This window comes from Vigna umbellata, chromosome 3, assembly GCF_029865625.1.
Source record: "Vigna umbellata cultivar VRB3 chromosome 3, Vumbellata_1.0, whole genome shotgun sequence".
Classification (NCBI taxonomy): domain Eukaryota; kingdom Viridiplantae; phylum Streptophyta; class Magnoliopsida; order Fabales; family Fabaceae; genus Vigna; species Vigna umbellata.
The window spans coordinates 29,128,650-29,143,465 of NC_142167.1; the positions used below are offsets into that span (position 1 = coordinate 29,128,650).

Here is a 14,816-nt window from a genome sequence, read left to right on the forward strand (position 1 = left end):
ACCAATAACATGTGCAATATCAGGCCTTGTACATACCATTGCATACATCAAACTACTCACCGCAGAAGCATAAAGAACTTTACTCATATATGTCTTCTCAGCTTCATTTGAAGGACTTTGTTTAACACTCAACTTAAAATGAGTAGCAAGAGGAGTACTTACAACTTTAGCATTTTCCATTTGGAATCGTTGCAACACCTTCTGAATGTAGTTATCTTGTGATAGCCAAAGTTTCTTCTCTTTTCTATCACGAGTGATACTTATACCAAGAATCTTCTTAGCAGCTCCCATGTCTTTCATGGCAAATGACTTGCCTAGTTGCTTCTTCAACCTGTCAATTTTGGATACATCTTTCCAACAATAAGCATGTCATCAACATATAACAACAATATAATGAAATCATTCTCCGAAAATTTCCTGACAAAAACACAATGGTCAAAAGTAGTCTTCTTGTAACCTTGCTCACACATAACTGACTCAAACTTCTTATATCACTGCCTCGGAGCCTGCTTCAAACCATATAGGCTTTTTCGTAGCCTACACAGGTAGTCTTCCTTGCCTTCAACAAGAAAACCATCCGATTGCTTCATGTAAATCTCTTCCTCCAAATCACTATGAAGGAAAGTTGTCTTCACATCCATATACTCAACCTCCAAATCTAGAGTAGCAGCTAAACTTAACACAATTCTGATGGATGTCATCCTTACCACATGTGAGAAAATCTCATTGAAGTCAACCAACCCCCTTTCTTTGTCTGAAGCCTTTCACCACTAATCTGTCTTTATATCTGGTAGATGTAGAATTGCCCTCTTGCTTCACCCTAAAAATCCACCTATTCTCTAAGGCTCTCTTACCCTTAGGCAACTTCACTCAGTCATAAGTGTGATTATCATGCAAAGATTCACTACTACAAAAAAGTGCATAGATAGCGCTTTTTTTTATCATAGATAGCGCTTTTTAAGCGCTATCTATGGCAGCGCTATCTATTAATAGATAGCGCTTCTAAAAAAAACGCTATCTATTGGTGTCTAACAATAGATAGCGCTTTCTTAAAAAAGCGCTATCTATTACTGTCTGAAAATAGATTGCGCTTGTTTAAATAAGCGCTATCTATTGTCAGACAACAATAGATAGCGCTTATTTAAAAAAGCGCTATCTATTGGTCTAAATTTTTTTAAAAAAAAATTAATTTTAAAAAAAGAAAATTTAATAAAATATCTCAAAAACAAATCAAAAGAAAATATAAAATATTAGTTTTATTATGTTTTAACATGTGATATTTATTGGTTCTATTATAAAAATATATATAAAATATTAAAAAAAATATGAGAAAGACAAATGTCTCAAAGAATGTTTATTAATATGAAAAATAACTATTTGTACAATAATATTTCAAATATAAACATATATTCTATCCGTACCTATAAGCATTACATACCATAACATAACCTATAAGTATGTACTAATTACATGTAAACATTAATCTTTCCTAACTTCAATGATTTGACTGTCACGATATTGTTGATATCTGTAACTAAAAAAATACTGCAAAAAAGAAAAATAATATAAAATTAGTCAATTAAATTTTTACTAAAAAAAATTATTATGACAATGAAGCAAAATATGAAAGAAATGCGTAAAAACATAAGCAAAATATATTCAGGCAAGTTTAAATTGACTAAAGAAATATTTGTCAAACCAGAATTTATAATGTAACTCTCTAAACATGTTTTAAATGCTACAAGACTATTGAAAACTATGCTAACTACTAAAAATAACAAAGAAATAAAAATTTACCTATGAAAACCAAAAAAAAGAAAAATAAGACAAGATCCAATGCTACCTTCAAAACACCAAAACATTAAACAAGTTCCTTCAACTTTAAAACAGTAAGCAAGTTATAAATGATAAAAGAGCACTGTTATAACAATTATCTATTCTAGAAAACTAAAAATGCAAAATATCACTATACGTACCTAGAAAACAAGCTAAAACTTAGTCAAAACAGGAAAACAACTAACAAATCCTAGAATCAACGATTAAAAACTAACCAAACTAATTCCTAAAGTTTTGAACAACCAACTAAGACTAGAACTAAAGCTAACTAGTTATTAAGACTAAAAATGTATAATTTAACTATAGTACCATATTCTAACTAAAAGAAAATTGACTGAACTAGCAAAATTCAATTACAGAAACAAAACTACAATCAAGCTAGACTAAACAAATTGATTTAATCAATATAAAACTGTACATAAACCAATCTACCTATTATCTAGAAGAAATAAAATATGGTATCTAAACTAACTCATTCTATCAAAAATAGATACTAAAAAAGTAAAAGTAAAATTGACGAAGTGAAGCTGTGGTGAACTTCTAATGTGAAATTAATGCTTGATTGATCAAGATTGGCAGCATTAGTAACATAGAAGTCATCCAATAGTAAGAAAAAATTAGGCCCACGATTAGTGATGCACTGCAAGATAATATATTGAGTACAAAAGCTACAATATTTATCAATTATCAAGTTGTTATATACTAACCTTGGTGGAGCTGTAAGGAGTTCTGCCTCTGCCATGCACAACACGATACATTAATACAATTTAGAGATGAAAGCAACAACAGAAAATTGCACAGATAATAATAAATACTTTACAGCCCAATAAGATCAATGTAGCTTAAGCAAAAACGTATTCCATCCTTGGACATTTGAACAGGACAGTCAAGAACATCCACACCATCTGAAATAGCCTTCTCATATGCTAAGTCAGTACAAGAAGGATTAGTCTCCACTTGCTCCATATCTTGGAATAACCAAAGTGTTAACTGAAACATGAACAAAATGAATGTATGTGGTTCACAATGATGTAATCTCCACTAGCATAAAGGTATTATGAAATGAATTTACCATGAATACACTAAAGAACAAGATGAATACATAATTATAGAAGCATAAAAGCACATAATCATAAAAGCATTGATTTTAACACACTTTTCCTTGGAGTATTGAGGCCTATGTGAGCAAAGCAGTCTACATAAGAAGAATAGAAATCAGTAATCATTTATGGGGGGAAATTTTATACTCACGCCTATATGTACTCTAAAACATTGGAGGAGATAACTTGCCTCGGAAACACTTTTTCAACTACATGTCGGGGTATATAGTTGAATCTATAATGATTGAAACATATATTTCAAAGTTATTAAAGTTCAAACTTCATTATCTTGACGTCATTAGTAAGGATCAACTTATCAAAGTTGAAACGATAAATTAAAAGACAACATATCTAAAATTGTTTCTTTATCTGATAACATATGATTAGTTTCTGGACTAAATGATCATGATCTATTGGGCTATTGGACATAGTAAATTCCATACAAAAGAATAAGAAAGTATACCACAAACATTTTTTCACAAGTATATTATAGCCTCCAATGGATGAGAAGGAAAGCTCAACCTATTTAATCCTTGGAATCAGCTTCTACACAAGATGCAAAGAAAAGAACTAGGTGCCTGGAAGTTAAGAATTTGAGAGTCCAAGTTATCTTTTATAACAATAAGAATAACATAAACTTATCTTGAATAAATATTCATTAAATAGAATAATATAGGATTTACATTATCGAACAACAATAGTTCAAAGAAACAAAGTTCATTTGTGAAGACTATTAAAGAATGCATGCATACCAGCATTGGTATAATTAAAGGAGCTTGATTTTCCATGGCTTAAAACTTTAAATCATGAAAACCTGAAAAGCCAACAAATTGCTTAATGAGAATATAAAAATCTCTTATTGGATAATGAAGAAAGAAGCTTTGACTCAATGAACACGGTCTTAACATACCATTGAGTATAACATTGCCAATACACCCATGGACAAAGTCATTTATCTTAATTTGACTATTTATATCATAGAGATGCATATAAAATATTGGCATGTTACCAAAAGTTTCTCTAACAGATAACTTGATTATATATTTTAAAGGAATTTAGTTTAAAGCACAATAATTTTATAAAACCTATGATATAAGAACCATAATGAGATTATAGGTTATTATCTTCATGTAGATAAAAGGTCAAGATTGATGAAATAAAAACAAGTTACGTTGAGATCTTGGATTTTGTTAGAGGAAAGGAATAAGAGAGCAAATATATTGCTTTATTTCAAACAAATGAAAAGTAGATTTTATCAACCCTTGAAGATAACCTTCACTTTATAATGAGATCCAGAGCCACTGTCACTATAGTACAATATATACAAATGAATTAAAGAAACAATAATTGGACTTTAACTTCGAATCACATTTAAAATATACTTCATGAGTTAGTACCCACACACCATAATCTATGATTTGTAATGTATGGGAGAAAACAAAACTCATATTACACCTTTCATTTTCTTTATATTTCGGTTGACAAAAGTAGTAATACATTTATTAGAAAATGAGAAAATTTACCTCATAATCAACCCCTTGTATACAGATGCAGTTCGGGTCTACTGTTGAGAAAGCCAACCCTTTTATCTGCAGTATTAATGAAATCAATTACAGTCATCTGTGGCTGCAATTATCAACAACTAACACAATAATAACATCAACAGTAACCTTATCTTAGTAAGTGAAATCAACTGTATGGATCACACACTAAGTTAAAAACGAAATTCTGAAGGATATTATTATCTACTGTGAAACCAAAAAAGTAATTTTATATAGAAGAATATTGACATCAATGTTCACCAAAAACAAAATTCCTTTTTTCATCCTTCTCCAGTTCTGGTTATCCTCCACCCACCTCGTAACCACCAATGGATGTCCAAATGCGATTCTTTCCAGTGAGCTTTTTTGGCCTCAACCTACATCGGTGCTGCGAGGAAATGAAGTTATAAGATGTCATTGGAATCAACAAAGAATAATAAAAAGGTACAAATTAGAGAAGTTGGGATAAAAAGAAGTGAAAATGAATTCTGATGGTTAACATTGAAATCCCAAATTAGGAGAGAATAGATAAAGATATCACCTCACGCTTGCGAAGGGAGGTGATGGAATAAGCTCCGAGAAGAACCCCAAACGAACACGCTATGGACTCCTTCGAAGCTCCCTCAAAGAGTGAAACACAGCGGAATGATACGAATCCAAGAGCAAATGAACCAAAACTGTGAATGAAGCAAGGAAACCCTAAATCGAACGGTGAAAGAACCTTAAAACACTAGGTTAACCGATCAAACAGTGGAAAGTGTTTAATCGGAGCAAAAGAGGATTTAAACGGTTAAAATCAAAGAAAAAGATGAAAGATGAGGGAAACCCTAGCGGAGGCCATAGATCGAAGAACTCATCGGTGAAGATGGTGTTTCTAAGGCCGAAATAGCTGAAATAAAGTAGAAATGTGAGGAGAAAAGGTGGATATGTGAAGAACTGTGGCTGTGGCAGGAGAGAGAACTCGAGGTATGGTTTGATGGCGATGATTCGCGAGAATGAGAGAAGCAACGCGAAACTGAAAATGAGGTGCAAGCACTGACGCAAGCACAATGAAGATGTGGCAAAGGAGACCGCTGACGCGAGGAGAATAAGATGTTGCAAAGGAGAGCGTTGACTCGAGGTGTGGTTTGTTGGTGATGCCTTCAACAACACCATCACTTCTCTCTCCAGAACTTCTGGCGAAGCATTAAACCTAGCCACGACTGTACTAATTTCTTGAAGGAGGCTGGTTTCCTAAACCCTTATAGGTGACCACAATTGTTGAACTTTGGCCGGCCGATGAGCAATGATGGAGAAGACAATGGAATAATGACTTGCTCCACTAAGAACTATTAGGTTTGATAAATGTAATGCAGGTTTGGGATCAATGCAAAGTGAAATTTGAGAGTAAGCACGAAGTAAAATTTAGAGGCAAATCGAAATTGAAATTTGGGGATGAATTTGTACCTTAAGTGAAACTGAAAATTTAGGAGGGGGAGAAAATTTTGGAAAATACGAAAGTAAATAGGAAAAAGGGGGAAATTTTGAAAAATATAAGAGTAAAAAGATGCTGAAATAAAAAGAAGCTCGAAAACGTAAAAACACTCCGACGAAGAGGAATTGAAAACCTCTTTTCAAATCAGTTTTAATAGTATATTTTAAAAAATGTTATTTATTGTAACATAATATATAGCGCTTTTTTAGAAGAATGCTATCTATTACTCTATAAATTAAAAAATAAATATTAAATAGTTATAGATAGCGCTTATTTAAAAAAACGCTATCTATTGTCATAGTTATAGATAGCGCTTTTTTAAATAAGCGCTATCTATTGTTCCACACATTAATAGATAGCGCTTATTTAAAAAAGCGCTATCTATTAAGCGCTATCTATAGCTAATTTTGTAGTAGTGATTTCATCTCATCCTACATTGCATCCAACCACTTTTGCTTTTCTTCACTTTCAATGGACTCCTCATAACATTCAGGTTCTCCCTCATCAGTTAACATCACATACTCATTGATAGAGTACTTCTTAGAAGGTTGTTTTAGCCTGTCAAATCTTCTAGGTTGAGCTTCAGGTAGCTCAGGTACATCACCAAGACTCTCATCTTGTGACACATCATGTTCCTCTTCATCAACATTATCAATATGAACATCCAAGTCATCTCCAATCTGCTGATTATCAGTATCACCATGTTGTTCATCATCAAGAACATCAATATCCAAATCATTAATAGACAACCGAATTGGATCAAAATCAGCCACATTACCATCTTCCTTAGGTGTAGACTTCTCCACCTTATAAATATCTTCAATGGTTTGATCTTCCATGAATTGCACATCATGACTTCTAACAACTTTCTTTTCAATGAGGTCATACAACTTGTAACCAAATTCATCCTAACCAAAGCCAATGAAGATACATTGCCTTGTCTTCACATCCAACTTGGATCTTTCATCCTTTGAAACATGAACAAATGCTTTACAACTGAAGACACGCAAATGATCATAAGTAACATTCTTGCCAAACCAAATCTTGTTTGGCACCTTAGAGTTTAAAGCAATTGTAGGACTTAGATTAATAACATGCACTACTGTAAGCAATGTCTCACCCTAGAAATGCTTAGGCAATTTTGCTTCAGAAAGCATACACCTAACTTTTTCAATCAATGTCTTGTTCATCCTCTCTACTAAACCATTTAACTGAGGAGTTTTGGGAGGAGTCTTCTCATGTGCAATACCATACTGTCTACAATAAGCATCAAATGGTCCACAATATTCACCACCATTGTCATCAGCTTCTTGCCTGGCTACCTCTCAACCAAAGCATGAAATTCTTTAAACTTGTCCAATACTTGGTCCTTTCTCCGTAGTGCATAAACCCAAAGCTTATTGGAACAATCATCAATAAAAGTAACAAAGTAAAGTGCACCACTAAAAGACTTTACCTTCAATGGGCCACAAACATCAAAATGCACAAATTCAAGCAACTCTGACTTCCTGGAAGGAGGATGCTTCTTGAAGGATACTCTGGTTTGTTTACCAGCCATGCAGTGAGAACATTTCTCCAACTCTACACTCTTCAATCCTGAGAGAACATCCTTTTTAGTTAAGCAGTTAAGTCCCTTTTCACTAATATGCCCAAACCTTCTAGGCCACAAAGATGACTCCATATACATGACATTCACACTATCTTTAGCAACCAAAGCTTTTGTCCAGTAAAGCTTAGAGTTTTTCTCCCCTTTAGCCACAATCAAGTTACCTTTGGTGAGCTTCCACTTTCCAGAACCAAAGTGGTTATCAAATCCATCATCATCAAGTACCTACACAGAAATCAAGTTAAAGCGAACATCTGGAGCATGTTTAACTCCTCTAAGCAACAACTACATCCCCATGTTGGTTTGCAAGTGAACATCACCAATACCAATAACCTTAGACACCCCATCATTACCCATCTTCAATACTCCAAAATCACTAGGTGTATACGATGTAAAGAACTCCTTCCTGGATGTAACATGCAGTATAACACCACTATCAGTTATCCACATGCTCTCATCAGATACAAGATTAATAGTGTCACAATCACGAAGACAAACAAGGTCACCACATGTAGTAGTAGTAACACGATCATCACAATCCTAATAATAATAATAATAATAATAATAATAATAATAATAAATAATAATAATAAATAATAATGATAATAATAATAGTAATAATAATAATAAATAATAATAATAATAATAACAAATAATAATAATAATAATAGTAATAATAATAATAATAACTAATAATAATAGTAATAATAATAATAATAAATAATAATAACAAATAATAATAAAAACAAAAATAAAAATGAAAATAACAATAAAAATAAAAATAATAATAATAAACAATTATAATAATAATAAAAATAATAATAAGAATAATAAAAAAATTCAATAATAATAATAATAATAACTATTATTATTATTATAATAATTAATAATTATAATATTAATGTTAATACTAAAATAATAAGGGTTAAATATGTTTTTCGTCCCTTAAGTATCACACGTTTTTGGTTTTAGTCCCTACTCAAAACTTTGATGGTTTTTAATTCTTATAGTTTTGAAACTCTGAGTTTTAGTCCTTCAAATTGAATGGTGTTAAGTTTTAGTAGAGGTGGCAAACGGCGTTGCCACGTGAAATACCAGCTGTCCTCTTCTCTTTCTGCCACGTTCTTGATTGAAATCAAATTAACAATTAGGGTTCTTAATTGGGCAATTAGAGTTCTTAATTGGGCAATTAGAGTTCTTAATTGGGGCAAAGTTAATTAGGGTTCTTAATTGGGGCAAAGTAAATTTTTTCAATTGGAGAAAATTTCACGGAACGACCACCGCAAGGAAACCTCGTTTCATCAAACGCCACATTTGAGCTGGGCTTCTTTTCTCCTGGCGAAAAAAGTGGAAGGAAATATCTGGAGATTTGGTATCACGGCTTGAAACAACAAACAATGGTGTGGGTTGCCAACAGAGAAGATCTTGTTGCCGATTCCAGTGGAGTTTTTCGAATTGCGGAGGATGGAAATCTGGTGGTAGAAGATGCATTCAAAAGTCGTTGGTAAAAGATGATGAAGAAGAATCCAAGTGTTAGTTGCATTGCAGTGCTGGATGTTCAATCCCAAAAGGGTCCGGCCCAATTTTCTCAAGGCGGGCAAGCTCCTGTCTGAGACCAAAGCGCAACCTGACAAAGAGAGAATTTGCAGATTAATCTGTTGGGCATGTGCCAGGGCCGCTATCCCAGCATCTGTGATTGAGCACTTGGAGACATCAAGATCGCATAGCAATGCACAGTTTTCAGCAATTGCCATCAAGCTAGCATCACTGATGTTTCTACAACCATCAAGGTTTAGGTTCTCAAGAGTCCAACCATGAAGGTTGGCCAAGGATGAAACTACTTTGTCTGTGACATTTCTGCAGCCACTGAGGTTCACTTTAACCAAACCAGCCTCAGAACTCTCTAGCAGTGGAAGAACCCCGGCATCAGTCACTCCATCGAGTCCACTTAGTTCAACATGCTGAACCCAAGTTCTTTGCCCCCAGCTCCAGCCACGAAGAAGAACCCAACTTCTTCAAATCTCATTTATAAAAGATAACGAAGTGCTCTTGACTTAATCTCAGTTCAACACTTAAACATCCAACGTGGTAGAGAGTGAACAGAGCAGATCAGTGATCACGTGGCATCGCCGTTTGCCACATCCATTAAAACTTAACACCGTCCAATTTTAAGGACTAATAGTCAGAGTTTCAAAACAATAAGGACTAAAAACCATCAAAGTTCTGAGTAGGGACTAAAAACAAAATCGTCTGATACTTAAGGGACTAAAAACATATTTAACCCAAATAATAATAATAATAATAATAATAATAATTATAGTAATATTAATAATAAAAATAATTTAATAATAATATTATTATTATTATTTCAATTTACTAAATTACCATTTTTTACATTTTAAAAATTAATTTTTATTTTTTTTCTACTTATAAACATTTTTACAATTATATATAACATTAAAATTATCATTTTATATTACTTTTATAACTAGGGGTATTTTGGTAATCTTTAATTTATACCAAATAAACAATTTTTATTTATGTGTCATATTAATTAAATCCTACACTAATTCCCACAAGCTTTACTCCCAAATCCACTCTCACTTACCTCAAAATTCACTCAAATAAACAACAAAAAATTTACCCTCAAATCCATTCAATCACTCTCCTCCAAATCATCTCCTCTAAACTCTCTCAAGTGAACAAGGCCTTCAGAAAATTTATATGAAATGTCCATGTTGTCCTTGTTTAATTGCATTTGTAGTGTTGCTAGTTTTCATTTATGTGAATATGAAAATTCAAGATAAAAAGAGTTGAAGACAAATAATGCAAACATAATAATAATAATATTATTAAAATAATAGTAATAATAATAATAAATAGTAATAATAATAATAATAATAATAATAAACATACTAATAATAATAATAAACATGATAATAATAAAAATAATAATAATAAAATAATAATACAATTTATTTTCATATTAAAATTAATTTTTATTTTTTCTCTCCTTGTAATAATGTTTACAATTATATATGATATTAATAATTATCATTTTACATATTTTTATTACTAAGGGTATTTTTGTTAATCTTCAATTTATATCAATTAAATCATATTTTTTTATGTGTCACATCGGTCAATTTCTACACTAATTTTTATAAACTTTACTCTAAATTCACTCTTTATTCACTTTCAAATCCTTTAAAAAAAATAATTAATTTATTCTCAAATCCATTCATTCCCTCTCCTCCAAATTCATCCTCTAAAGTGAATACAGTCTATTCCAGGGGATTCTATGGATTTTAAATTGTTTAGATTCACCGTTAAATGGTCCAGGATAAGGGGAATTCCATGGGCTAGCTATACGGTCTAATACCAAGTTTATGTCCACCTTTAGCAGTACCTTGAAAGGTCTAGTTTTCTTCTGAGCATGTGGTTGTTGACTATTATTACCAAACTGAATGCTCACTTTTCTGCATGCATTATAAGGTTGTTTTAGCTTGTTTGGTTGTCAAACATTGTTGAAATAACTTTGATTTATTGTAGATGCTTTTGATGCTGATTTGCAGGTTGTTGTGTTAACTTGTTGGCTATTTTATATTTTCTTGCATAACTCCAATCTGACATGAGAGTTTTAACGCTAGTTGTGTGCTTTAGGTAGTAGAAATGTTGTAGCTAGCTGTTATTTTTCCAATGACTGTATTTGGCTACACTTAATTAATTGATTTCAAATTGTTATGAGGTTGTATGTGCTATTTTTTGTGCTTGGGGCAGCAGAATTGCTGTAGCTGGTTCATGACGTTAGTGCTTGAATTTGGTTGATAATAATTTAATGATTTTCCCCATCTATTGTGAGATTTATAAGTGGTTTTGACGTGGTTGGCTGTCATAGTGTACCTTGTTTATTGTTTGATAGTGTTGTCTTTTATTTTTTGAAAATCAACCTGTTTGGTTAATTTATATGTGCTGGTTTGGTAATGTGGACCTGTCCGAGTCAAGATAAGGCAACTGTATTATTCCATCTGGTTTTGGTAAGCTTGTGTGGGCTGAGAGGTTATTAGGGGCGTCATTTTTTGTCTGCTTGTGTATATTGAAAGATAGGCTGTTATGACTTATGAGGTCTTCTTCTTGTGCATAGTAAATTCAGGATGACTTTTTTGCCTGTGCGAGGGAGTAAAAATAGGTTATCTGTGCCTATGTGAGGCAGTGGGGAGGCAAAGATGTTTTGCCCTTAGGTTCCAGCTTGTGTTTGAATATAGTGCTCAGTGTGAGATTCACCGAAGTTGTTACTCATAAGTTCTTTAGCAGCACAGGAAATAGGTCCGGTGTTGTGATGACACGACGACTCGAACTACCCTGTTCTGGTAAACAGGTTTGTTCAGTAGGATATGAGAGATAAACAAATGATTGGATTTGTAGTTGTGATGATCATGCTTGGGTAACTTGTTGGTACTGGTGTGATGCTTAGTGTTACTTGTCTGAATTTCTTTATTGTCAATGTTTTTCTAGTTAGCTCACCCCTGTTTGTTGATATATGTATACTGATCATGTAATTTGTGTGTTGTACGGGAACAAGTGATATTGCAGATGTTCTTGATACGGTGTAGAGCGACGAGTGGACTGGGAAGAACTTAGTGTTTTTCTTTAATTTCAATTTTGAATAAGTTTTAAAGAACATGTAATTCAATTTGAAAGTTTTATTTTGAGATTACTGGACGTATTAATTTTAATTTGCGCAATTGAATAATAAGTAGTTTTCTTTATTTCCGTTTTTCGTGCTAGTATCAAAGACTCAGTTTGAATGCTTTATACTTATTTATGGCATCCCGAAATGGAGTGTTACATTTTGGTATCAGAATCATATTTTCAAAAATCTTTTGGGGCTTTAGGAGTGAGTTAGTGTAGTTTCTGATGTGTATCTCTGATATCCTTGTGTTTCATGATGTGAATGCTTGCTAGAAATTGTTTAAAGAAGAGAACTTGCGTTTGGAATTTGTGATTAGTTAGAAACAGTTGGTATGCTCAATAAAATTGATTGAATGCACTTATTTTATGTGCTGAATAATGGTAATCCAAAGTGGTAATTTGATAGCTGAGTGCATGATGTGTTTTGAAAATTTTTGGTTGGTATATATGGTGTTTTAAAACTGTTTACGGTGCTTGATGCATGTGCAAGGTGTATGGTCTGTTTAGGCATTGTTTTGGTGGTTGTTTGATGTGAATAGTACGCTAATCGTGAAATGTAAGTCCATGGTTGTGTGAATTAAAAAGCTGGTGCAAGGATTGGTCAAACGGTTCAAGGCTGGAAGGAAGTGGTTCCTTGGTTGTTTTGATTGTGATAGTGCTTGGAATTATGCTGGATAGTTGGTGCAAGGTTCATTGGGTGCTGAAGTCATTAAGGCTTGTGTAGTTGGTGCAGAAGTGGCAGTAAGGGGAACTGACCTTGTTATTTTTTTCTATGCTTGTTGCGTGAAATTTTTTAGTGTATGCACGTGCTCAAATGTTGTGATAAGTGTCTTTCTCTGCTAATTTTTTTTTCTGGAGGAATTACCTTATTCACTGATTGATGAGTATTATGAACCCTTATTTGGTCGAATGACTGCCCTGGTGTGAAATTGTACTGCTGTAGTGAATTAATTTGGTGTGGTAAATATTATCTAGTGTCATATGTGATGTTATGTGATTAAAGGCTGTTTTAATTGTCTAATTAGCGAAGGAATTGCACACGTCTAAAATGATGGGCTTGGCTTGTGTGCACTGTGCAGTTTTTTCTGAAGACTAATTGGTTTCAGAATGATATTATCCCTGACTTAAGTATCAGTTGGCTGTTTTGATTGAGTTAGTTTAATGGTTCAGTGGTATGGGAAATAATGCGTCAGGTTCTATGTGTGCTAATGTGGTGTGCTTTAGTTGTTTATTTATACCGTTGTTTGACTGTCATTGCATGATCATGTTATTATTTTACTGACATAAAGTCTGGTGTGATGAGTTTATATATATCATGGTTAGTTTGTGAAAATTCGAGGCATAGTACAGGTGCAACGGTGCTTTCTTGGAACAATTTGTGCAGGGTGTTAATTCTTGTAATGTAGATAATTTGGTTCTACATGCTTAAGTATTTTGAACGAGAAATACATGTATTAGCGCTAGAATTATATTTGGCTGTTTTCACTGGTTAAGTAAAAGACTTTTGCTGGAAGATGATACATGGAAATAATTAGAGTGTGGTGTTAATTTATGGTAAACACATGTCCTGGTGCAGTGGTGCCTTATGGTTAAAATAGAAATGTATTTTCTGTGTTAAAACGTGAAAGTGTGTGGTGTATTCGACGTGCAGTGTTTAATATATATTACGATGTGGGTTGCTTTGAGTTTAGAAGTTGGTTAGTGCGATGATTGATTGAAGAGCTGTCTCTCATGGTAATTGAAGGGCTGTTATTGGATTTAATTTATTTTCCATTCATATTTGTGCATTTATCTTCATATATTTATATTCTATTTTTATATTTATATTCCGTTTATATATTGTTTCAAACAATTATATATATGTAAAATTGTACTCTCTTCTTATGGAATAAGAAATACAATTCCTATCCTTTCTTTTCTCATAACATGGTATCAGAAGAAAATTAATTTTTTATCACGTTCTTCCGCAACCAATTCTTTTCTTGTCCAGATCTTCATTTTCTACCTTTCGTTCTTGGCTTTTCTGCCTTTTTCTTCTCCTTTTATGGCTACTCCCTCTGTTACTCTCGCATCGTTGCAAGATACAACACATGACTATTACATTCATCCTAATGAGAATCCTTCATTGGTGCTTGTTTCCCCGATTCTTGAAGGTCACAATTATCATGGATGGGCTCGCTCGATGTCTATGGCACTACAAATGAAGAATAAATTTGGCTTTGTTGATGGTTCCATTCCTTGTCCAGCTGGTACAGATCCAATGGTTCAAGCATGGAAGCGTTGCAATAATCTAGTTTTATCTTGGATCAATCATTCTGTTTCTCATGAGATTGCTACAAGTATTATTTGGATTGACTCTGCTGCTACGGTATGGAAGGATCTCAAAGATCGTTTCTCCCAAGGTGATTCTGTTCGAATTTCACAATTGCATCAAGATCTTTATTCAATGCATCAGTCTGATCTAAGTGTTACTGCATATTACACTAAAATGAAGATTCTCTAGGATGAACTTTGCAATTTTCGCCCTATTCCTGAATGCCAATCCTCTGCTTCTTGTTGTGTTGTTT

At 33.0% G+C, this 14,816-nt stretch overlaps 1 protein-coding gene and 1 long non-coding RNA gene across 2 annotated transcripts; one reads left to right on the plus strand and one right to left on the minus strand.

Annotated features, from left to right (window-relative positions):
• Positions 1–3,239: 3,239 nt before the first annotated feature.
• LOC148202196 (uncharacterized) lies at positions 3,240–4,573 on the minus strand. The gene is made up of 3 exons (XR_015784724.1): positions 4,460–4,573; positions 3,689–3,750; positions 3,240–3,514 (listed from the first exon to the last, which is right to left on the minus strand). It is a non-coding gene; the product is annotated as an uncharacterized LOC148202196 (long non-coding RNA).
• Positions 4,574–14,293: 9,720 nt separating this feature from the next.
• Positions 14,294–14,752, plus strand: LOC148202197 (uncharacterized). The gene has a single exon (XM_088109553.1). It carries the CDS (start codon positions 14,294–14,296, stop codon positions 14,750–14,752), a length of 459 nt encoding a protein of 152 aa, XP_087965679.1.
• The last annotated feature ends 64 nt before the right edge of the window (positions 14,753–14,816 follow it).